The 26812-nt window shown below is 38.4% G+C and overlaps 1 protein-coding gene and 1 pseudogene across 4 annotated transcripts in view; both read right to left on the bottom strand.

Moving 5' to 3' along the window:
* Positions 1-26812, bottom strand: part of PPP3CC (protein phosphatase 3 catalytic subunit gamma) — a 104943-nt gene that overhangs the window by 39889 nt on the left and 38242 nt on the right. For 3 of the 4 annotated variants that reach the window (XM_054498184.2, XM_054498185.2, XM_063669347.1), the window contains exons 2-4: positions 24683-24880; positions 24211-24335; positions 2740-2851 (exon numbers count right to left, since the gene is read on the bottom strand). In XM_054498184.2, coding sequence (XP_054354159.1) covers positions 2740-2851; positions 24211-24335; positions 24683-24880 — 435 coding nt within the window. Of the gene's footprint in view, positions 1-2739; positions 2852-24210; positions 24336-24682; positions 24881-26812 lie in introns of those variants that run through there. The other variant, XR_010127325.1, reaches the window with a different exon arrangement.
* Positions 6545-9049, bottom strand: LOC129042333 (transcription factor BTF3-like; annotated as a pseudogene).

Genomic DNA, 26812 nt, shown 5'->3' with positions numbered 1-26812 from the left:
ATCTTTGTTGTTGTTGAGACAGGGTCTCACTCTGTCTCCCAGGCTGGAGTGTAGTGGTGATCACAACTCACTATAGCTGCAAACTCCTGAGCTCAGGTGATCCTCCCACCTCAATCAGCCTCCCGAGTAGCTGGGACTATAGGTAAGTGCCTCTATGCACAGCTAATTTTTTGTGGGTTTTTTTTTTGTAGAGATGGGATTTCAACATGTTGACCAGGCTGGTCTTGAACTCTGGGGCTCAAGTGATCCACTCACCTCAGCCTCCAAAAGTCCTAGGATTACAGGCATGAGCCACCATGCTCAACCTACACTGATTTAAACATCCACCAACAGTAGATTTAAAACTTCCTGGTAATTACCTGCTGATTTAAAGTGTTTATTCCAGTAAGTCACCAAGGGCTGGAAGGATTTGTATCTTGCCCTCTTGTAGCTGACTTTTGACAAAGGGACTTTTTAAGAAGTGATTATCCTCTAAAATTTCTTTTAATAACAAAGACCTTTTCTTTGAAGCTCTACTAGGAGGGAGGTTGTCATTACAACTACCATCTCCAATGTAAGAAGATACTGGTAGCAAGAATTCATATGAGCATATGAAACACTATAAATAGCAATCTACCTATCAGTAAAGGGATTTGTGGCAGATTAATAAACTTTGAGTCTCTGAAAACAAATGTAAAAGTTTTTTTAACTTTGAAAATTATTTTTGGAATAAAAGTTTAAATATTTTATAATATATTCTTCTAAGATAATAATCTGCAGAAAAATCTGGATACAAAATGAAATCCATGATCAAAATATCAACCATATGAACACTAAAGTATATTTATATATTCAGGATTCGTTAAAAGGGGTAGATTTTAGAGCCAGATGGGACCCAAGATATTTAGTTTAGCTTCCTTATTTTATAGAGAATATGCTAACATTTTAGAAGTCAAAACAGGTAAAATTTTGCTTTTATTTCAGTACTTTCATCACAAAAATAAAAAAATTTTTTGGCATATAACCCAATATACATATTTTCTGGAAGACTACTTTAGAGTATGCCAAAAGTCTTTAAAATGTGCATGCCCTCTAACCCAGAAATTCTTTTTCGAGAGTTTGTTCTAAAGATACAAATCACAGATGCTCATTCATTCAAATGAACTCAACCAGTATTTACTAAGCAACTTCTATGAGCAACTAATACTGTTGTGGGTGTTGGGGAAAACAACAGTGAACAAAACATACCCCTGCTAGCATGGAGCTTACATTCTGGTGGCAGAGAAAGACAGTCAACAAATAAATATACATAAATCTCAGGTGTTGATAAACACTATGAAAAGAAACAGGGTATGACGGTAAAATGATGAGATTATGATTTAGAAAAGCAACCAGAGGAGAAAATCTCGGAATAAATGACATGAATGAAATAGAATGTATGTCTTATAAGCAGATAGAGATCTGGGAAAAGAAGAACTAAAAATGCAAATGCCCTGGGGCAGGATCTCCCAAACATCCACAACATAGTCAGCATCATACTGTTTGTTAGTGAGCAGCCAATTATGAGTACTAGATGCTAGTCAAGGAAATCTGTGAGTTCATTTTTTTGAGACGGAGTCTCGCTGTATTGCCAAGGCTGGTGTAGAACTCCTGGGCTGAAGGGATCGTCTAGCCTCAGCCTCCCACTATGTTATCTGTTTTTTAAAATCAGCTAGTAATGTTTTGACTTTCAAAATAATTCTTTTTTTTTTTTTTTTTGAGTCGGAGTCTCGCTCTGTTGCCCAGGCTGGAGTACAATGGCAGGATCTCACCACAACCTCCGTCTCCCGGGTTCAAGCCATTCTCCCACCTCAGCCTCCTGAGTAGCTGGGATTACAGGCACGCATGACCACACCCGGCTAATTTTTGTATTTTGAGTAGAGACGGGGTTTCACCATGTTGGCCACGCTGGTCTTGAACTCCTGACCTTGTGATCCACCTGCCTCGGGCTCCCAAAGTGCTGGGATTACAGGCACGAGCCACCGCACCCGGCCAATAATTCTACTTTTATATTAAACTCATTTTTACTATTACAGTAGTAGTTACAGTTAGAAACAACCTAAATATCCTACGATTGTTACTAAATTGGCTACATATATGATTGTGTGTTTGTAAGATGGAATACTTTAAAAAAATTAAAATAACACTTACAAACCATGTTGTCAAAAATAATGATATGGAAAAAATGCTACTATATTAGGTGAAACAGAAATGTATTAAACAGTACATGAGCCCAATTTTATTTTTAAAATATATACAGATATATGTATACCTGAACTATTTCATAATAATAAAAAAGAATGGAAGACCATATTTCAAATAGTGTGATAACAGTGATTACCTCTAAGTGGCATGATTATGGACACTTTTATTTTATTTTATTTTATTTTGAGACGGAATCTTGCTTTGTCGCCCAGGCTGGAGTAGAGTGGCGTGATCTTGGCTCACTGCAACCTGATTATGGATACGTTTATCTTCTTTAGACTTCTCTATGCTTTCCAAATATCCCGAATTATTTATTTTATAAACAAGGGGGAACCCAAAAGTTATATTCAAAATAAATGTCTTAGAAGATAGAATCTCAGTTCTTTGCAGGTGAAAAAAATAACAACAGGACAGGAAGCATTTAAATTCCATTAGTTTCTTTTTTCTTTATGTTTGATTTACTTAGGACAGGTTAAAGGGTAACTAAAAATGTTCTAGAGGAGTGATTATACTTACATTCCTGTTTGAAGGTGAAATAGTCTGTAAGATGCCTGCATTCATGATTTCCCCGAAGCAGAAACAATGTTTTGGGATGATTAATCTTTAAACTCCATAAATACAGCACACACTACAAGACAAATTCAAGCATAAAATTTTCTTTGTGACCATTATAATGCATAAACACAATTTATATAATTCAAATGTCTTGCTGTAATGGCATATCTCATTGTTACTCCCAAATTGAAAAATGAAACCTTTTGAATGTCATATACTTATTGCCCTAGAATTTGACAGAGTATAGAGTAGCCTTCATAGAAATCTCTCTAATCTCTGTTCTCATGTTCTATCTAAATATCTAGAACTCTCTCAGCCACTCACACATATATATTAGTCCTAAAACCTGTGTTTTATTCAATTCCAAAACACTAAAGGCATTTTCACTAAGACCAGGAACAAGGCAAGAATATTTACTATCTCTGCTACTGTTCAAAACTGGTGTAAGGGTATTAGCCAATGAGATTACACCTCAATTAGAGGGTTAATGGGTAAAGAAAAAATAAAACTATCTCTATTTGCAGATATAACCCCCCAAAATCAATGATAAAACTAACTCAAATAACAAAATAATTCAGTAAACTAGCAGGATATAAAATTAACATATAAAATCAATAGCCCTGGGGCACAGCGGCACACATATGGTTCCAGCTACTCAGAAGGCTAAGGCAGGGGGCTCACTTGAGCCCAGGAGTTCAAGGCCAACCTGGGCAACATAGGGAGACTCCATCTTTAAAAAAAAAAAAAAAAAATAGGGCCAGGTGCAGTGGCTCATACCTGTAATCTCAGCACTTTGGGAGGCCGAGGCGGGCAGATCACTGGAGGTCAGGAGTTTGAGACTACCCTGACCAACATGGAGAAACCCCGTCTCTACTAAAAATACAAAATTAGCTGGGCATGGTGGCACATGCCTGTAACTCCAGCTACTCGGGAGGCTGAGGCATGAGAATCACCTGAACCCGGGAAGCGGAGGTTGCCATAAGCCAAGATCACGTCACTGCACTCCAGTCTGGGCAACAAGAGCAAAACTCTGTCTCAAAATAAACAAAAAAAATAGATCTTTTATACAGAAACAACAGAACATCATGGTGAAGAAATCCTCATTTGTAACAGCAACAAAGAGGCCTAAAGACATAAGAATAAATTTAACAAGAAATGTGCAAAATCCATACAAGGAAAAAATTTAAATGTCCCTATAAGACATAAAAGTAGACATAATGGAAAGACATCCCTTGTTCTTAGATAGAATAAATCAACATGAAAACATTACAGTTCTCAGCTGGGCCCAGTGGCTTACGCCTGTAATCCTAGCACTTTGGGAGGCCGAGGCAGGCAGATCACCTGAAGTCAGGAGCTTGAGACCAGCCTGGCCAACATGGTAAAACCTCTTCTCTACTAAACATACAAACATTTGCTAGGCGTGGTGGCAGGTGCCTGTAATCCCAGCTACTCGGGAGGCTGAGGCAGGAGAATTGCTTGAACCTGGGAGGTAGAGGTTGTAGTAAGCTGAGATCGTGCCATTGCACTCCAGCCTGGGTGACAGCGAAACTCCATCCCAAAAATAATAACAATAATAATAATAATAATAATAATATAATTTGCATAGTAAAAAAACAATTTGGCCAAACTGACAAAACTACACATTCATTTAACTTTTGACCCACTTCTAGGAATCTACCCTGAAGATACACTTCCAACAATATGAAAATAAATATGCACAAGGCTGTAGCATGTGTGTAATAGTAAAATATTAGGAACAACCTAAATGACCATACACAGGAGAGAGGCTAAGCTATGATGCACTCACACAATAAAGCACAAGGATGAGAAAGATCTCTATAAACTAATTTAGAGTGATTTCCAGGATATATTTTTAGATGAAAAAAGCAAAGTATGGCTGGGCACAATGGCTCACAAACGCAATCCCAGTGCTTTAGGAAGCCAAGGCAGGAGGATCGCTTGAGACCAGGAGTTTAAGACCAACCTGGGCAATACAGCAAGACCTCATCTCTACAAAACATTTAAAAATTAGCCAGATATGGTGGTCACATGCCTGTAGTCCCAGCTATTCAGGAGGCTGAGGCAGGAGGATCCCTTGAAGTGAGGAGTTTGAGGCTGTAGTGAGCTATGATCATGATCGTGCCACTGCACTCCAACCTGGGTGACAGAGTGAGACTCTGTCTCTTAAAAAAAATAAAAAGTACAAGAGTAGCTGTAGTATGCCACCCTCTATATAATAAAGAAGATATATGAAATTCATATGTATGTATCTACTTTGTACATAAAAAATACAGGAAAGATAAACCAGAAACTAAAGAGATTGGTCACCTATAGCAGGCATTCAGGCACTAAATAGACTATGAAAAGAATACTTGTTTAAAGCATGAGAGCTAAAACAAGGAGAGTGTGGCCTTATTTGGTCTGAGATGGCAACATGTGTGTTGGGAGACTCAAAGTAGGAGATCACTCTCCACATGTCTACCAGTGACCACAAAAGCACTGTATTGATTTTGAGTTTACAAATCAATTTTAGCAAGGAGACATAGGCATATCCGCAAATACAGAACCCATGAATGATGATAATCAATTGTAACACACCAATTATGAAATATTCTGTATATATTTCACGGCCTCAAAACACAAGCAAAAATTGAGAGGCTGATATGGTTTGGCAGTGTCCCCAGCCAAATCTCAACTTGAATTGTAGCTACCAGAATTCCCACACCCAGGGGACAGTAACCGAATCATGGGGGCCAGTCTTTCCTGTGCTATTCTTGTAATAGTGAAAAAGTCTCATGAGATCTGATGGGTTTATCAGGGGTTTCCACTTTTGCTTCTTCCTCATTCCTGCCACCGCCATGTAAGAAGTACCTTTTGCCTTTTGTCTCCCGCCATGATTCTGAGGCCTCCCCATCCATGCGGATCTGTTAAGTCCAATTAAACCTCTTTTTGTTCCCAATTTTGGGTATGTCTTTATCAGCAGCATGAAAAAGAACTAATACAGAGGCCTATGTTGAGAAACAGATAAATCAATATAGTCATGCACCACGTAATGCTGTTATAGTCAACAACACACCACATACAGGACAATGGTCCCATAAAATTAAAATGGAACTGAAAAATTCCTACATCCTAGTGATGTAGCCATCATAATGTCTACATGCAGGCATTACTTACATGTTTGTGGTGATGCTGATGTAAAAAAACCTACTGCACTGCCAGTCGTATAAAAGTATAGCACATACAATTATGTACAGTACATAATACCTGATAATAATAAATGGTACTGGTTTGTGTATTTACTATACTATACTTTTAATAATTATTTTCAAGTTTGTTCCTTCTATTTACAAAAGAAAAAGGCTCATTGTAAAACATCCCCAGGCAGGTACTTCAGGGGGGATTCTAGCAGAAGGCACTGTTATACGACATGACAGCTCCATGACTGTTATTGCCCCTGAAGGCCTTCCAGTGGGACAAGATGCGGAGATGAAAGGCAGTGACATTGATGATCCTGACCCTCTGTAGGCCTAGCTGCGTGTGTGTGTGTGTGTCTTCATTCTTACCAAAAAATTTTAAAAGTAAAAAAATGTTTTAATAAAGCTTATAGAATAAATATAAGGAAAAAATATTTTTGTACAGCTGCATAAGTCTTAGGCCTTCACATTCACTCATAATACCACTTGTAAGCTAAGTGATATTACAAAAGAGTCAAAAAGTTAAAAAAAATTAAAAATCTTTTTTTTTTTTTGGTATACTAGGCAAAGAACTTTATTAACCTTTGTTTCAAACTTGATTCCCAGGATTCTTCAGCTTAATTAGCTGCAAAGAATGAATTGTGTATAAGCAAAAACTGAAAAGAGCTGCAGTGTCCAAGGAGCTTGGGCTTAAAAATATTAGAGATCTAGATTTTATCAGATCCATAAACAAAAATTTCTTAAAAAGCAGTCATAATATAAAATAGCAGCTCCCAGTAACTTCTTCAAGTTTTATCTTCGGAAGTTGACTCAATTCAGTCTGCCTCATTCTTGGAAGCCTCATCAAAATTCTCTACAAGATCTGGAACTTCACTGTCATCCTCTCCAGTAGCAAGTGGTGCTTTTCCATTCACAGACTGTTTGGGCAGAGCTTCAGCCAGTCTCCTTAAACTAGTCAGACAGTCTGCACCAAGCTGGTTTAAGATGCTAGGTAGCATTTCCATCAGCTGCTTTGTCTCAGCATGGCCTGTAATGGTGAAAGTGTTTGCTGGCATCTCTGTTGTTAAAGTGGATCACTGTTCCTTGATTTGTAAACATATTCACCTCTTCAATACCAGAGATATTGTTTACCTCTAACTTCTTTAAGGAGAACTGAAGTTTTTTATCATCTGCTGTGGCTGTTCTATGAACCACCTTCTTCTTTCTGCGAGCCATTCCTTTCCCACCAATGTGCACTTATGCCTGCAGTTTGGCAAGTTTTTCCTGGCTCATAATTGTTTGTTTCATCTTCTCGGAGCGAATAAGAGGCCACGTGGGGGGCTAGGGTTGGTGCTCGGGGGTCTCGGGTGGACCACCAGCTGAGATTAGGTGCACACACACGGGGACACAAGATGGCAGCTCAAAATTAAAAATCGTATAAAGTAAAAAGTTACAATAAGCTAAGGCTAATTTATTATTGAAGAAGGAAAAATACTTTTTAATAAATTTAGTATAGCACAAGTGTACAGTGTTAATAAAGTATCTGGTAGTATACAGCAATGTCTTAGGCCTTCACATTCACTCATCATTCACTGATTCACCCAGAGCAACTTCCAGTCCTGTACAGTCCATTCATGATAAGTACTTTATACAGGTATTCCATTTTTTGTCTTTTTTTTTTTTTTACTGTATCTTTTCTACATCTAGATATGTTTAGACACACAATACTTACCCTTGTGTTACAATTGCCTACAGTATTCAGCACAATAACATGCTGTACAGGTTTGTAGCCTGGGAGCAACAGGCTATACCATATAGCCTAGGTGTGTAGCAGGCTATACCATCTAGGTTTATGTAAGTACACTCTATGATGATTTCACAACAGCAAAATCGGCACCCATTTCTCAGAACGTACCCTCCTTATTAAATGATGCATGACAGTGTAATGGTAGTTGGAAATATTGACACAATGCTGAAAGTAACTGATAGTTCAAGCAGACAAAAATAGTCAAAGTTATAAAGAATAGCTCAACAAGTAGAGAATCCACATTCTTTCCAAGTATATATGGGAAAATCACAAAAATCTACTCTGTACTATACCACAAGGAGTCTCAATAAATTTCAAAGAATGAGCATTATTCCAATCATTTTCTTTAATCAAATTACATTAAATCAATAATCAGTAACAAAATACTAGCTCTAAAAAAATCCCATATAACTGGAAAGAAAAAACATACTACTTCATTATTTTAGGGTTAAAGAGAATTCTTAAAATATAAAATACTGAATGATAATGAAAGCAATACATGTCCAAATCTGTGGGACTCAGATAAAGCAGCACTTAAAGGGCAATGTATAGTGACAAGTACACTATTTTTCATTAGATTTGCAAATACGCTTGTATATGTTTAACTTATCTCTGAAAGGTCATATAAGAAACTCCTAAGAGTGAGTGGAAGAGCTGAATGGTTGGCATATGAGATGCTTAATTTCATTAGTAATTAGAGAAACATTAACTAAAACAGTAGAATACTACTTTATACCCATTATATTGGCAAGTATTATAATATGAGATAAAATCATATTCTGGAAGGAGGGATGTGAGGAAATAGGAATTCTTCAGTGCTGCTGGTAGGAATAGAGACTTGCACAGCCATTCTGAAGAGCCATCTGGCAATCAATGCTCAGTTCAAGTATGAATACATACACCCTTTCTCCTGGCAATCCCGTTTTGTTCATAAACCCTAGAGACATTAAATCATGGTATATTTATATGAGGGTGTTCATCATAGCAGTGTTCATTTTAGAAAGAAATTGGAGGTAAACCAGGTGTCCACCAAGCAGAAGAGAGAACTAAAGTGTCATAGATAAATACTGTGAAATTCTATACAGCAGGCAGAAAGCAATCAACTAGAGGCATGTATAGCAGCAACCTGGATACATCTTATCCCATTACTGGATATATATCCAAAGGATTATAAGTCATGCTGCTATAAAGACACATGCACACGTATGTTTATTGCGGCACTATTCACAATAGCAAAGACTTGGAACCAACCCAAATGTCCATCAATGATAGACTGGATTAAGAAAATGTGGCACATATACAGCATGGAATACTATGTAGCCATAAAAAATGATGAGTTCATATCCTATGTAGGGACATGGATGAAGCTGGAAATCATCATTCTCAGCAAACTATCGCAAGGACAAAAAAACCAGCCACCACATGTTCTCACTCATAGGTGGGAATTGAACCATGAGAACACTTGGGACACAGGAAAGGGAACATCACACACCGGGGCCTGTTGTGGGGTGGGGGGAGTGGGGAGGGATAGCATTAGGAGATATATCTAACGTAAATGACGAGTTAATGGGTGCAGCACACCAACATGGCACATGTATACATATGTAACAAACCTGCACGTTGTGCACATGTACCCTAGAACTTAAAGTATAATAAAATATATATATAAAAAAAAAACAGTGGTGAGTGAAAAAAGTCAACAGTATAAATAGCACTACAACAGTGGTTCTCAAAGTATAGTCACATTCATCTCAAAGTGTGGTAAACAGCACCACCTGGGAACCCGACAGAATATAGATTGCCAGGTTCCACCCCACGCCTGATGAGTCAGAAACAGGGTCAGGGCCCTGCAACCTGTGTTTGCACAAGCTTTCCAGGTAATAATGATGTATGCTAACATTTCAAGACCACTGGACAGCATCATATCATTTATGTAAAATTAAAATATTTTATCCATAAAAGCTCTATACATTAAAAAATTAATATATTAGATGTATTGGTTCGGCATGGCAGCTCACGCCTGTAATCCCAGCACTTTGGGAGGCCGAGGCGGGTGGATCACGAGATCAGGAGATCCAGACCACCTTGGCTAACATGGTGAAACCCCGTCTCTACTAAAAATACAAAAAAAAATTGCTGGGCGTGGCAGCATGTGCCTGTAATCCCAGTTACTGGGGAGGCTGAGGCAGGAGAATTGCTTGAACCTGGGAGGTGGAGGTTGCAGTGAGCCGAGATCGTGCCACTGCACTCCAGCCTGGGAGACAGAGCAAGACTCCCTCTCAAATTAGTGAATATATATATATTTATTTGTTATGTATGTATATAATATATACTTATTATATATAATATAAACTTATATATATAATATATAATATATACTTATATATAATATGTAATACATACTTATTATATAATATATAATACATACTTATATAATATATAATACATACTTATATATAATATATACTTATATATAATATATACTTATATAATATATACTTATATAATATATACTTATATACTTATATAATATATACTTATTATATCTAATATATACTTATTATATACATATATGCTGTCCCTCTCACTAGAAAATACAGTAAAGGACTTTGCTTGTGCATCTCCATGTTAGATCCCCAGAATCTAACACAGGCACTGTTGACAATCTGAGAATCATTCATTCATATATATATTAGATGTATTCTGAATCATATATTAAATACAGTAGAAGCATGTGTATACTGGGGAGAGGGAGTAAGGAACTCAGAGATCACAGATAAGGACAAAAAGAATAAAACAAAAAAGAGGGACTTTGCAAAGACTGGTGAGAAATGTGCCATGACCTGAGGAGCTCGATCAATTCAACTGAGACTTTCCCACCTCCTCAAAAAGGAAAGACTTCAAAATTCTGAATCCAAATGTTTCTCTGTATGCCTCATCTAATTACTGACATCTCTTACCTATATTACTAGATTAAATCCTCACTGGTCTCCCTGCACCTGCTTTTGGGCTCCAAAAGTCAATTGACTTTCTAACAGCCAAAGTAATTGTTTTAAAACATAAATGTGAATACGTCACTCCCCTGCTCAAAAAAAAAAATTCCTCCAATAACTTCCTAGCACATTCAGAATAAAACCCAAATGCATTGACATGGTTTACTAGGCCTGACGTCATCTATCTGCCCCATTCTCTGCACCTCTTCCACCTCTTCCTTACTCATTATTCTGTCTAGCCTCGATAGCCTCATTACTATACATGGACTGCCCTAGACTTGCTTCTGCCTGTAAGCTTTTACACTGGTTGTACCTCTGCCTGGAATGTAGTTCCCCTGATCTATGCACAGCTTGTTCCCGCAGGTCATTCTGTTCAACAATTGCCTCTTCAAAAGAACCTGCCCTGATCACTCCATCTAAGTTAGCTGCTCCTGTCCCGCTTTAGCTCCTTCCTCTGATTTGGTTCTCATGGATGGTAAACAAATATATGATGCTGTCCCTCTCACTAGAAAATACAGTAAAGGACTTTGCTTGTGCATCTCCATGTTAGATCCCCAGAATCTAACACAGGCACTGTTGACAATCTGAGAATCATTCATTCTTCGTTGTTTAGGAGTCTCCTACACATTGCAGGGTATTTCATATCCCTGAAGCCTGTTTATCAAATGCCAAAAGAAACTTTCAATCATTGTGACAAACAATTCAAACATCATTGTACATACTTATGAGTGCATCTAAAGCATAGGTTCTGAAAAATGGAATTGTTGCATTAAAGCATATACACATTTTGAAACAGGCATTGCAAAATAATCATAAAGCTTAAACATGTAGACACATAAATAAATAACCTTACGTGGCTTTATTCTTTTGAAGGGTTAAATTTCATTACCAAGATACCAATTTTCACAAAATATTCCAAGGAAAAATTATATTAAATCAATATATAAATTTAGAATGCACTTCTCTTTTCTATACCTACCTTTCCCAACCAAGAACACAATATATCTTTTGATTTATCTGGGTATACATTTGTGCCTTCTAACTCACCTTTTTGAGGTAATGAGATATATAAAGGCACAATCCACCCATAGTACAATGTCATTTGGTGATGTGCTTCCTGGCCTCTAATTTCAAGTTTTATTTCCTTATACATCAGGACGCAACTGTACAATTGTCTTGTATAATTCAATTACAAGGTCATGATTATCAAGAGATCTGTTCAACCACTCAATTACTTTCACTTCTATGTGAACAGAATTTTTACTCTGCCTCCATTATCATTTCTATGTGTCAATACCTGTTCATCAATTGGTCATCTAATAACATTTACATCACCTGCTCATCTGATAACATTTTTCTCTTTGGCGGCTTCTGTGCTTTTAATACAGTGTATCTTTGCTGAAAATGTTCCCTTTAATCTTTTCTTTTCTCACAAAATCAATTAAAGAAAACTAAAATTTGGCTTCCTCTCTCACAGAAGAAGAGGAAGCACTTTGTTTTTATTTTTTTTCTCTTTAGACGGAGTCTCACTCAGTCACCTAGGCCAGAATGCAATGGTATGATCTAGGCTCACTGCAACCTCTGCCATCAGGGTTCACACGATTCTCCTGCCTCAGCCTCCTGAGTGGCTGGGACTACAGGCACACGCCACCACGCCTGGTTAATATGTTGTATTTTTAGCAGAGACAGGGTTTCCCCATGTCGTCCAGGCTGGTCTCGAACTCCTGACCTCAGGTGACCTGCTCTCCTTGGCCTCCCAAAGTGCTAGGATTACTGGTGTGAGCCACGGCGCCCAGCCAGCACTTTGTAATAGGTACAAATGAAGAGGGAACACCAAAAGGCTCAAAGAAAAATAAAACTTTACTATTTTGTTTTATCAATGGCAGAAGTCTTAAAAATGTTCTACTCTTTGATCAGTTACTTCATGTGTGAGAATCTGATCTAAGTATCTGAACTGCCATCACAGATATATTAAAAAAGATGTTAACTTTAGCAATGTGCAGAGTGGAAATAATTGGAAAACAACCTTGTACCATTTAAATACAAGTGATATCGAATCCAATTTGCTGTTGTGTAAGATATTTAAATATCTCATAAAACACAAAGTCTGGGCCAGGCGCGGTGGCTCATGCCTGTAATCCCAGCACTTTAGGTGGCTGAGGCAGGCAGATCTCCCGGGGTCAGGAGTTTGAGACTAGCCTGGCCAACATGGTGAAACCCCGTCTGTACTAAAAATACAAAAATTAGCCGGGCGTGGTGGTAGGTGCCTGTAATCCCAGCTACTTGGGAGGCTGAGGCAGGAGGATCACTTGAACCTGGGAGGCGGAGGTTGCAGTGAGCCGAGATGGTGCCACTGTACTCCAGCCTGGGCAACAGAGTGAGACTCCGTCTCAAAAAAAAAAACACACGTCAAGTCTGGAGATGAGATGTCCAGGTTTGGTGTACTAGTTCAACATCTTCACCAAGAAACCAAGCCCTCTGTACCTCTGTGATCTGCGATTCATAGGTCTGCTTTTCCTCCTTAGTCATGTCACCTCCTCATAGTCACAGCATGGCTGCTACAGTACACACATCCACATATGAAGTGAAATGGTAGAATGGGGGTCCAAAAGCTTCAACCTTGCAATAGTCTTTTCATCAAGAAAGAGTGTTTCCAAAAGCAAACAAACAAACAAAAATCCAGCAGAGTTCCCTTTATACATTACTGGTTAAAAGAAAATCCGGTGTTTACCCCTAGACCAATCATTAGTGACAGGAAATTGATTGTCTTGACTAGTTCAGACCACCCAGAATTCATTCCCTGGGGCTGGGATAAGGGCCTTCCTTCCCTGAGATCAAAGCTTCTCCCTGCAACCCCAATCCCATCTATCTGAATAAAATAGAGATATTGTTAAGTAAGGAAGACAGAGGGAAAATGTACACAATAGCATGACCTGCTATAAACCTATTTTTCCAACAGTAGAGGAATGGTGAAATAAATTAAGGTATTTATATCATTAACTACTGTGAAAGTTGATCATACGAACTGGGTTATTCCTGTCATACCCAACTAAAACAGAGTCAAGAGGGCAAGGGGGGAAAGCACTCAGGACATATAACATTGCCCCAAAAATGTAATTCTCTGCAAGCATGTCTGCCAAAACTGCCTGCTATTACTGGAAACCAGCTTTATCTAATGGCTACTGAAATGATCTGCTGAAATTCTAAGGCTAATTTTACCCACTGCCATCACTCACCAGTCAAAACTGGCAAGCTCTCCAGAACCTTACTAGTGCCAATGAACTTTCTCAAAGAGCAACACGTAACATTTCTCTTTTTCATAAAACCTCTAACCTTCTCTTTATTCTTCGCACATACCATTCTGTCTGCGTGCATGCTCTAAATTGCAATTCTTTCTTCACAAATAAAACATCTCAATTTCAGAGATTCAACTCTGTGTTTCATTTCACTTTGACATACTTGGTCAAGTATGAGTCTAAGGCTGACTCATCTCAGAGAAGATCAGCAGCCATTGGAACTACAGTATGAGGTAGCCACACTGGGGACCTCTGAAAGCCACCCCCTCCCCTACCAGCTTCTGCAAGTTGCCTCTTTTTCCCTTAATGAGTCATTCTTGGACTGAACTCCCGATTTTGTTTGAGTTCTGTTTTATTTGGGATTTGGATGGGACGGTGTCTTTCCCCTTCCTGTCTGATCTGGCTGAGAGATCTCCTATTAAGGAAGACTCTTTTCCTCCTTGTAGACCCTGGCTGTGGGGGTCTCAGGGAAGGGATTTTTCCCTTTGGGTTGAGGCCTTGGGATCTCTCTTTTTTCTTTCAGTTGGAGAAGGCTTCTTATCATCCTTCTTGGTAAGTGGGTACTTTATTTTCCCATCTGTGCTTGCGTTTATTTGGCCTTTGCAAATTCACTGCTTACATTTAATTGGTTTTTGTGTATGTGGGATTAAACCCACAATAAAATGGGCTCTCAAAATTCAAAGGCATACCAAGATATTTTCTGGGATTCCAGCCGGTAACATGTTCAAACATTGTAAGGATCATTCAAACAGTCTGTTGTTCTTTAAACTAAAAGACCACAGTTATAAAATAATACACTCCAAATAAGATATGCGTATCTCATTGATATTTTGAGGCTAAAAAAAAGGATTCAGGACTCAAAGAATGACTCACTACAAAATACTGCCTCAAAGCTAGTTGAAACACTTTCCTCTCTAGAGCTTTTCCCTCCCGCTCTGCCTCCTCTTATCTTTTTCTAAACTAAACTCTCTTTTTTCAAAACTCTTCAGCTATTCTGGCATACTGACCATTTAAGTAAAACACTTAAAACCAGCAGATATTAAAGAAAATCATTTTAACCTTCATGCTGTTTCCTTTGCAAAAATGAAATTCCCATGTAAAGATAGCCTGCCCGTAGTAAAAGGAATGGCAACACTTTTATCTTCAAGGATAAAGAATTGAGACCAATAAAATACTGAACAGACCTTGTTAGAAGATAATTCAGTCATATTTCCACAATTAACTATTCTGTGTCAAATCCAGTTTATTGGTAACTGACTCAAACTACCTGACTCAAAATTTAGTTCACAACCCTTATAATATTGCCTGTTTTAAAAAAGAACATTAAGTTTGGCCTTATTCCATTTTGTCAGAAAGATAATCTGGATCCAACTGTTTTTTATAAATTGGTGAAGTTTTACTATCTAATGACCAAAACTCTAAAACAAAAGCCATAAGAATTTATTTATAAGTATGTATATCTGTGTAGATATGCTTATATTATGTATAATACTATGTTGTATGCTGTGTCTACATAATAAAAACTCATGTAGTCAGCCAGAAATCCCTAAAAAAATTTATTCTGATTGGTTTAAGTAAATGAGTGCTCATATAAAATATGTAGTAATTAACTCAAATGTTTTCTCAATTCTTGTGACTTAAGTAAATCTTTGATAAATTAATTGTTTTTAAAATTGTTGATAAAAGCTGGCTGTGGTAGCACATGCCTATAATTCTAGCACTTTGGGAGGCTGAGGTTGGAGGGTATCCTGAGGCCAGAAGTTTGAGGCCAGCCTGAACAACACAGTGAGACCCATCTCTAAAAAAATTAAAAAAAAAAAAAAAAATTAGCCAAGTGTGGTAGCACACACCTATAGTCCTAGCTAATTGCGGTGGCTGAGGCAGGAGGATTGCTTGAGCCCAGGAGTTCAGGGTTATAGTGAGCTATGATTGCACCACTGCACTCCAGTCTGGGTGACAGAGCAAGACCCTGTCTCTTAAAAATTTTTTTTTTAATTATAAGATAGACATTAAAATGTGTTCTTTATTGAGAAATAGAATAATTTTGTATGACAAAGAATCTTATGTGGCAAATTTTCATCCTAAAATAAAATGGTTATTTAAGAAAGGAAATACAGGACAAAGCAGAAAGTCCAAGCATGTCATTAATGGTCTGAGTGAAATTGTAATAGGGTTTGTGAAAACGGAATTTATAAATGGAATTTTGTATGTGATCAAGCTGGCTATAATTAAAATAAAATGACATACGGGGCTGGGCGCGGTGGCTCACGCCTGTAATCCCAGCACTTTGGGAGGCCGAGGCAGGCAGATCACAAGGTCAGGAGATCGAGACCATCCTGGCTAACACTGTGAAACCCCGTATCTACTAAAAATACAAAAAATTAGCCGGGCATGGTGGCACATGCCTGTAGTCCCAGCTACTCAGGAGGCTGAGGCAGGAGAATGGCGTGAACCCTGGAGACGGAGCCTGCAGTGAGTTGAGATTGCGCCACTGCACTCCAGCCTGGGCAACACAGCGAGACTCCATCTCAAAAAAAATAAATAAATAAAAATTGAAAAATAAAAAAAATAAAATGACATATGGTCTTGCTAAAGATTGAGCTTTGATAGTAAAAAGACACTAAGACAAAACTATAAAATTTGGTCTCCTATGGTAGAACAGGACTTTTCTTAAAGTATTGACTTTCTCTTAGTAAAACTGCAAGAGGTTTTGATACTTAATTCTGAAATCTGTTTCTTTTTGAAACTTCTCAGATGTATACCTCAGAAGTTCAAATTCTGCTGTCCTTCACTGCACGTGATTGCAAGTCATATATTATTGCCTTCTGTTCTTTCTCCACTTGAAAAAGTATATCTTTTTGCTTGGCTAGAAGGTGACTCTCTCCAACTTTTTCATCTGCTCCTATAACTTTTTTTCTCCTATTCTAACTCTACTGGTATGATCTGACACTAAGAGGTTTATCTTAAAAGCCTAAAAAAGCAATGTTTTCCTCTAATGTGTCTTGGCTTTTCTTGATGTAGCTGAATTGCAACACTCATAATCTTGGGCACATTCTTCCTCTGTCTGATTAATTCAAGTACTCTTTTCATCAGGTTTGATTTCCAGGTTATGTAAGTGAACATCACACAAGAAGAAACAATCATAATACAGAAGGTTTTTCTTCACCTTTTTGGTAGCTTATTTAAGAAACAAAATTTTTATATGCTTCATTCAGGACATAGGCATGGGCAAAGACTTCAAGACTAAAACACCAAAAGCAATGGCAACAAAAGCCAATATTGACAAATGGAATCTAATTAAGCTAAAGAGCTTCTGCACTGCAAAAGAAACTATCATCAGAGTGAACAGGTAACCTACAGAATGTGAGAAAATTTTTGCAATCTATCCATCTGACAAAGGGCTAATATCCTGAATCTACAATGAACGTAAACAAATTTACAAGAAAAAAACAAACAACCCCATCAAAAAGTGGGCAAAGGATATAAACAGACACTTCTCAAAAGAAGACATTTATGTGGCCAACAAATATATGAAAAAAAGCTCATCATCACTGGTCATTAGAGAAATGCAAATCAAAACCACAATGAGATACCATCTCATGCCAGTTAGAATGGCGATCATTAAAAAGTCAGGAAACAACAGATGCTGGAGAGGATGTGGAGAAACAGGAATGCTTTTACACTGTTGGTGGGAGTGTAAATTAGTTCAACCACTGTGGAAGACAGTGGGGTGATTCCTCAAGGATTAGAACCAGAAATACCATCTGACCCAGCAACCCCATTACCGGGTATATACCCAAAGGGTTATAAATCATTCTACTATAAAGACACATGCACACGTATGTCTACTGCAGCACTATTCACAATAGTAAAGACTTGGAACCAACCCAAATGTCCATCAATGATAGATTAGATAGAGAAAATGTGGCACATATACACCATGGAATACTATGCAGCCAAAAAAAAGGATGAGTTCATGTCTTTGCAGGGGCATGGATGAAGCTGGAAACCATCATTCTCAACAAACTAACACAGGAACAGAAAACCAAACACCACATGTTCTCACTCATAAGTGGGAGGTGAACAATGAGAACACAGGGAGGGGAACGTCATACACTGGGGCCTGTCGGCAGGTGGGGGGCTAGGGGAGGATAGCATTAGGAGAAGTACCTAATGTAGATGACAGATTGATGGATGTAGCAAACCACCATGGCACATGTATACCTATGTAACAAATCTGCATGTTCTGTACATGTATACCAGAATTTAAAACATTAAAAAAAAAAAGGACACAAAACTTTCACATTTCATCAAGATAATTTCTGTGCTGCCCTTATTAGGTATTTTATTACTTAGGAAAACTAAGCTTTAAGGAAGCTAACATTTTTACATCCATGTAACTTTCTGTATTACTTTGGAAATCTTTTGATTATCACTGGCTGAATGAATATTATTATTATTATTATTTATTTTTCTTGAGACAGAGTTTGGCTTTTGTTGCCCAGGCTGCAGTGCAGTGGCGCGATCTTGGCTCACTGCAACCTCTGCCTCCCAGGTTCAAGTGATTCTCCTGCCTCAGCCTCCCGAGTAGCTGGAATTACAGGCATCCGCCACCACGCCCAGCTAATTTTTTGTATTTTTAGTACAGACGGGGTTTCACCATGTTGGACTCAAACAGCTAACCTCAGGTGATCCACCTGCCTCGGCCTCCCCAAGTGTGGGATTACAGGCACGAGCCACTGTGCACAGCCAAATGACCATTATTTTATAGTGACCTGTGTGATTCTGTTTTGATCAGATGTTCTGAGGCTTTTGACATCTTTGACAAATGTCGCCAAAATCAAATCCTCAATTAAGTCTTTTTTTGTTTTTTATTTTTATAGAAACAAAGTCTTGCTCAGGATGGTCTTGAACTCCTGGACACAGGTTAGCCTCCCATCTGGGCCTCCCAAAGCAGTGGGATTACAGGCTTAAGCCACTGTGACCAGCCTCAATTAAGTACTTTTGACCTAAAATTAACTTTGGGGCTGGCTGCAGTGGCTCACACCTGTAATCCTGGCACTTTGGGAGGCTGAGGCAGGTGGATCACCTGAGATCAGGAGTTCGAGACCAGCCTGGCCAATATGGTGAAACTCCATCTCTATTAAAAACACAAATATTAGCTGAGCACGGTGGTGGGGGGCTGTAATCCCAGCTACTTGGGAGGGTGAGGCAGGAGAATCACTTGAACCTGGGAGACGGAGGATGCAGTGAGCTGAGATTGCACCACTGCACTCCATCCTGGGTGACAGAGCGAGACTCCTTCTCAAAAAAATAAAATTAAATTAAATTAACTTTGGGATTTTCCAGTTCAGCCCCTGGAAAGCCTCAAAAGATCTATATCTCTCATCTTACAGAGATATGAAATGATCAGGCTCATTTAGTAAATTATATAAGAAACTGTTAAATGGTAAGTGATACTAGATCTTCTTTTCATTGCATTTATGGGTATGTTGTTAATATAAATGTTTCAAAAATTGTATAACTCATAAAAATCTAGTATGTTTTCAGTCTTAATTCTGATTATTGTATCCTAAAATGCTATCTATAATAGAAATAACAAAATTCCTTATCAATCGTAAACTTTCATCAGATTTTTAACCATGGCTGTTCTAAGCTTTTGTCATCCACAGTTACTGTTTTGTCTCTAAAAACATGCACAATCAGATTCATGGAAAAGACTTCAACAAGTACTCTTAAATATAGGTTGCTGATAACATTAAGTGCAACAGGCTAAATAAAAATTTCCACAACTCTAATAAACTGATGGACTCATGAAACTATTAACGGAGATCAAGCAGAATATAAATTGATTACATGAGATTAAGTAAAACTTGTCAGCCCTCCAGAACCTTACTAGTGTCAATGAACTTTCTCAAACAGCAATACATAACATTTTTCTTTCTCATAAAACCTAACCTTCTCTTTTCTTCAGACATACCAAAGACCGCTCAGTCTGTGTGTATGCCCCAAACTGCATTTTTTTCTTTCTTTTTTTTTTTTTTTTTTTTTTTGAGACAGAGTCTTGCTCAGTCACCCAGGCTGGAGTGCAGTGGGGCGATCTGGGCTCACTGCAACCTCCACCTCCCAGGCTCAAGCCATTCTTCTGCCTCAGCCTCCCAAGTAGCTGGGATTACAGGCACCCACCACCACACCTGGCTAATTTTTGTATTTTTAGTAGAAACGAGGTTTCACCATGTTGGCCAGGCTAGTCTTTTTTCTTCCCAGATAAAATGTTTTAATTTCAGAGATTTGTCTCTATTTTATTTGACTTTGACACTACACTTCTGGAGAAAACAATACAGAAAAATGCTTTCCATACAATCTTGAGTGGAAAAAGAAGATCAGAAAAGGAGCATACAAAATGCTCTCAATTTTCTTAAAAACAAAATATATACAAATGTAAAAGAAGAAAAAAGGCTGCAAGAAAGTATAATAAAACATTAACAGTGATTATCTCTGATTTGTAGAAAGTTTTTGTTTTCTAGATTCTGCATTTCCCAATTTTTCTATTAAAAATAAATTATTTATAACAAAAAATTTTAATAAGAATTCCATGACCTTATTTTCATCTATTAAACAAAAACATCACACTCATGGCTATCAAGAATATTTATTAAAAAATTATTTTTCAAGTGTATACTTGCAACATGTTAGAGTAAGCTATAGCCTATAGAAGTTTATAATCTTAGTGGTTTATAAATAAGTGACTTCCAATGAACACTTGATAGATCTCATACTTCGGTTTTAACACTGGTATAAAACGTCATTGTCACCTTAAAGTTTTGATTCATTTATCTCTGAAGTTATTGCAGAAAAAACCCTTTAAGTTAGCAAACATCTAATTAACAGGATAAAGCTAAATACAAACTATGATTTATTAACATTCATTCATTCAACAAATATTAACTGTGTGCCTACTATGTGTTAGGCACTGTGCTAAGTCCTAATATGAGAAACACTGTTAATTCAAGAAGCACATTTTATATTATACCGAAAGTCTATTCGTAAGTGTATCTTTTCTATTAGACTGGAAGCTCCTACAGAGCATACATTTTATTCTTTATTCTCATAACCTGCCATAAAGTTGGCACTCAGGAAACTTTATTGATAAGTGAGGAAAAAAATGCATAACACAAAATATTCTGAACATGATATATGTGCAAAAATCATTGTTGATATTTTCTATGTGCTTTATTGAATGTATTAATGAATTAAAACTATTTTAAAGCTATTTTAAGTTATATGAGTTAATCAGAAGATAATTTGGCATAATAATTTATCATTAAAAAGTTGTTTTAGGCTGGGCACGGTGGCTCATGCCTGTAATCCCAACACTTTGGAAGGCCAAGGTGGGTGGATCACAAGTTCAGGAGTTCAAGACCAGCCTGGCCAAGAGGGTGAAACCCCATCTCTACTAAAAATACAGAAATTAGCTGGTGTGGTGGCAAGCACCTGTAATCCCAGCTACTCAGGAGGCAGAGGCAGAGAATTGCTTAAAACCTAGGAGGCGGAGGTTGCAGTAAACCAAGATCGTGCCACTGCACTCCAGCCAGGGCAACAGAGCAAGACTCCATCTCAAAAAAAAAAAAAAAGTTGTTTTATTGCCAGGCACAGTGGCTCACACCTGTAATCCTAGCACTTTGGGAGGCCAAGGCGGGTGGACCACGAGGTCAGCAGTTCAAGACCAGCCTGGCCAAGATGGTGAAACCCCGTCTCTACTAAAAATACAAAAAATTAGCCGGACGTGGTGGCAGGCGCCTGTAATCCCAACTACTTGGGAGGCTGAGGCAGGAGAATCATTTGAACCTGGGAGGCGGAGGTTGCGGTGAGCCAAGATCATACCACTGCACTCTAGCCTGGGCAACAAGAGCGAAACTCTGTCTCAAAAAATAAATAAATAAATAAATTTTTAAAAAGTTGTTTTATTAAATACAATGACTAGCCAGGCACAGTGGTGTGCATCTATAGTTCCAGATACTCAGGAAGCTGAGGCGGGAGGATGGCTTGAATCCAGGAGTTGGAGGCTGAGGTACGAAATGATCGCACCTGTGTATAGCCACTGTACTCCAGCCTAGGCAACATGGCAAGACCCCATCTCTAAAAAAATAAAATAAAATAAAATGGCTAATTAGAAATTCAGTAAGTTTTGTATTCTTCTAATCTTTACTGTCTAAAACCTCCTCATGCTAGCAAAAACACAAAGAAATAAACTGAACTCAATGTGTCTTTCTAACATCCATACTTTCTTTCTTTTTTTTTTTTTTTTTTTTTGAGACAGTCTTGCTCTGTCACCCAGGCTGGAGTGCAGCGGCACAATAGCCCACTGCAACCTCTGCCTCCCAGGTTCAAGCGATTATCCTGCCTCAGCCTCCCAAGTAGCTGGGATTACAGGTGCCCACCACCATGCCTGGCAAATTTGTGTATTTTTAGTAGAGATGGGGTTTCACCATGTTGGCCAAGCTAGTCTCGAACTCCTGACCTCAGGTGATCCACCCACCTCGGCCTCCCAAAGTGCTGGGATTACAGGTGTGAGCCATTGCGCGCAGCCCCACATCCACACATTTGACTTACTGTCTACTGAAACATGCATGATATGAGTGGCAACAGGGAAGCTCTTCAATGATACAGTCTGCAAGGATGATCTCCACCCATTCCCAGTACCAATTTAGAGACCTTGGACACTTACTGAGCAGCAGGAAAAATGGGCTTTACCATTTTCTCAGTTTATACCTTTAACTTTTGTCCTCACATTTGACACTAAACAAATTTTGTGCACTGGCAACTAACACTGAACTTTTTTTTTTTTTTTTTTTTTTGAGACAGAGTCTCGCTCTGTCACCCAGGCTGGAGTGCAGAGGCGCAATCTCGGCTCACTGCAAGCTCCGTCTCCCAGGTTCACGCCATTCTCCTGCCTCAGCCTCCCAAATAGCTGGGACTACAGGTGCCTGCCAACACGCCCGGCTAATTTTTTGTATTTTTAGTAGAGACGGCGATCCACCGTGTTACCAAGGATGGTCCTGATCTCCTGACTTCGTAATCTGCCTGCCTCGGCCTCCCAAAGTGCTGGGATTACAGGCGTGAGCCACCGTGCCCGGCCAACATTGAACTTTTCTGATTCATGAATTTAGATTGCTTGTCTCACTGAAAACTAAAAATCCATTTTGTTGCTTATTTTTTCTACAGCAATAGAGCAACTGCTGCTCCTTTGCTTGGGCATCAGGTGAGAGAGCTGACTTGCATTTAGGAGTGAGACTGCAAGACAATAAACCTTTAACCACCAGAAACACACTTAGTACAGTGAGATTCTCACACAATGAGGGCAGGCAGGACTATAGACAGCAAAGACAGAAAGCAGACTCAATTTCTCAGCTCATGGTTATTCTTGGTCACATCACAAATCCTGTTACCCACACTATTTCAAAAGTCTTTTTCTCTTTTATTTGCCAGCAAGTAGAGTTGAATCAATGAACATTAACTATGAATGTGCTGTGGTTCCACTGTACTCAAGTCCTTGCATAAAGTTCTAAAGTAGTTTTATCTTTTACACATTAAAGCTTCTATTTAATTCTAACCATGTTTCTGTCTTTCCATTTTCAAAATATATAAAAGTGTAAGTTTTCATTAACTACAACTCATTTTTCCCCTTCAGTGACCATTTATTAAGTGCTACTATGTGTACCAGTACCAGACATTATTCCTACAAAAAGCTTAGTGCTTATTTAGCACTGGCAGTTAATCTAAGTGTTAATTGTAGCTCAGCAGCTTATGGTCTTATAATTAAGGTCAGCTAATCTAAACCCCATTTAGGGTGAACAGCAATTTATGTCATTTTTATACAATCCTGTATACTATCTTCAAGAGGAGAAGTTAGTGAACATTTAACCATTTGTAAAACTGGGTTAATATTAATATATAGCCTATTTGTCAGATTTTCTACTGGTTTTAAAAAAGGAATAACTGTTCTATCAATGAAAACATTTCTACTACTTTAATTTTGAAAGTAACAAAGTTTATCAATTCTGCCAGAGTTCTCATTTTAATTTCTTCTACTGAAGAATGGAAATCATCTTTTTTAAAAGACAATATAATAGTCCCAACATATCCAGTTTAATTTTTACCTCTATACTGAAATAGCCTCTGTCCACATAGTCACCCAGAAAGAGGTAGCGTGTATTACTAGGTGATCCTCCAACTTCAAATAACTTCATTAGGTCAAAGAATTGTCCATGAATATCACCACATACTAGGAAAAAAGTATAAAGTGAGGTGAGAAATTATATCTTAGAAGACAAAGGGCATTACACCAAAAGAGATCACAGTTTAACTTCTAACTTAAATCACTCTAGCTTTTGACAGGACTGCTGTATAACTGTAGTCAATCTATTCATACTAAATAGTTCTACTGGAAATATGAGACACTTAAAATTGTATTTCTTCAATTAACAGCAAATAGCCTAACCAATCCTGACTGTCTCATAATTTTTAGAAAAACTATCACACCACTTTTTAGCTGGTTATTTGTAATTATTTCTCAAAACTGCTCACGCAATTCTATACTGTAAAAAAGTATCATGCAAAGACTTTTTATACCTGTGATTGGAGCATCTACTTCTATCATAGTCTTCTCTTGCCTCAGGATGGCAGCCCCATCATTGATTATCTTTAAGGCTACTTCCTCTTCCAGTCGTCCTTCCTTTACCAAATGGTTTTTTAAAACATCAACTTTAGGTTTCCCATTCTCAAATACTTCCTTGAAAGTAAGCCGTTGGGTTGGAGGAAAGGGGACAGCTACAAAAAAATAATAATAATAATTTAAAATATTTAAATGTATAGAGAACAACAGAACACAATTCTTTTACGTGACAAATTAAACCTAATAAATCACCATGATTTCACATCCACAGCACCAGTACGTGGGAAAAAAATTCTAAGATACTATGTATCATAAATGATCAATTCTAAGTATAAAAAGGTCACAGTCATTTTAAATATTTGTGTGTGCATAAATTATAATGGTTTTTGTTGTTTGTTTTTTTTGATATGGAGGCTTGCTCTGTCAACCTAAGCTGGAATGCAGTGACACGATCTCGGCTCACTGCAACCTCAGCCTCCTGGGTTCAAGCAATTGTTCTGTTTCAGTCTCCTGAGTAGCTGGGATCACAGGCGCATGCCACCACACCTGGCTAATTTTTGCATTTTTAGTAGACACAGGGTTTCACCATGTTGGCCAGGCTGCTCTCGAACTCCTGACCTCAGGTGATCCACCTGCCTCGGCCTCCCAAAGTGCTGGGATTACAGGCGTGAGCCACCGCACCCGGCTCTGTTTTATACATAAACATGAAAGACTTGAAGCTGATTCAGGGAACAAGTTATAAATGAGGCAAGACACTAGATGATACGAGTATCTTTGTTTTTCTATCTAGAGAAAAGGTGTTAAAAATGAAACTATGGTTAAAGAAAATGAAAGAAAAGTAGTCACAATACTAAAATGGCATTTATTTCTCCTATAGAACTGACCTAATGACACCTATGTTTTAGAAGTCTCGGCCGAGCACCATGGCTCACGCCTGTAATCCCAGCACTTTGGGAGTCTGAGGCGAGTAAATCACCTGAGGTCAGGAGTTGAAGACCAGCCTTGCCAACATGGGTGAAACCCCATCTCTACTAAAAATACAAAAATTAGCTGGGTGTGGTGGCGCACACCTGTAATCCCAGCTACTCAGGAGGCTGAGGCAGGAGACTCATTTGAACCCGGAAGGTGGAGATTGCAGTGAACCGAGATCACGCCACTGCACTTCAGCCTGGGCGACAAGCGAAACTCCATCTCCAAAAAAAATAAAAAACAAATAAAATAAAATAGAAGTCTCACTATAGTTACTCATCAGGGTAATTGTGTATATATACTTTATTCTTAAAAGGCAGTAGCTTAGGCCGGGCACAGTGGCTCACACTTGTAATCCCAGCACTTTGGGAGGCTGAGGCAGGCAGATCACTTGAGGTCAGGAGTTCAAGACCAGCCTGGGCAACATGGCAAAACTCCATCTCTACTAAAAATACAAAAATTAGCCAGGTGTAGTGACAAGTGCCCATAACCCCAGCTACTCGGGAAGCTGAGGCAGGAGAATCGCTTGAACGTGGGAGACAGAGGTTGCAGTGAGCTGAGATCGCGCCACTACCAACTCCAGCCTGGGCAACAGAGCAAGACACCGTCTCAAAACAAAACAAAACAAAACAGAATAAAACAAAAGGCAGTAGCTTAATGTACTTTGTTACTGATAATAACCAGAACACTACTACCAAGATGGAGCTATGTCTGAGAATAATTTGCTGTAGTAACAGATCATAAAATAATGGATAAGGGGCCAGGTGCGGTGTGGCCCACGCTTGTAATCCCAGCACCTTGGGAGGCCGAGGCAGATAGATCACCTGAGGTCAGGAGTTCAAAACCAGCCTGGCCAACATGGTGAAACCCTGTCTTTACTAAAAATACAAAAATTAGCTGGGTGTAATGGCACACACCTGTAATCCCAGCTACTTGGGAGGCTGAGGCAGAAGAATTGCTTGAATCTGGGAGATGGAGGTTGCAGTGAGCCGAGATTGTGACACTGCACTCCAGCCTGGACGACAGAGCAAGACTCCGTTTCAAAAAAAAAAAAAAAAAAAAGCGGATAACGAAGCCCAGTTATGTTTTCTAATCTGGAAATGCTAATAACTACCTTC

Source organism: Pongo pygmaeus, chromosome 7, assembly GCF_028885625.2.
Source record: "Pongo pygmaeus isolate AG05252 chromosome 7, NHGRI_mPonPyg2-v2.0_pri, whole genome shotgun sequence".
Taxonomy (NCBI): domain Eukaryota; kingdom Metazoa; phylum Chordata; class Mammalia; order Primates; family Hominidae; genus Pongo; species Pongo pygmaeus.
The sequence above is the reverse complement of the archived record's forward strand: the minus strand, read 5'-3'. Positions and strand labels throughout refer to the sequence as shown.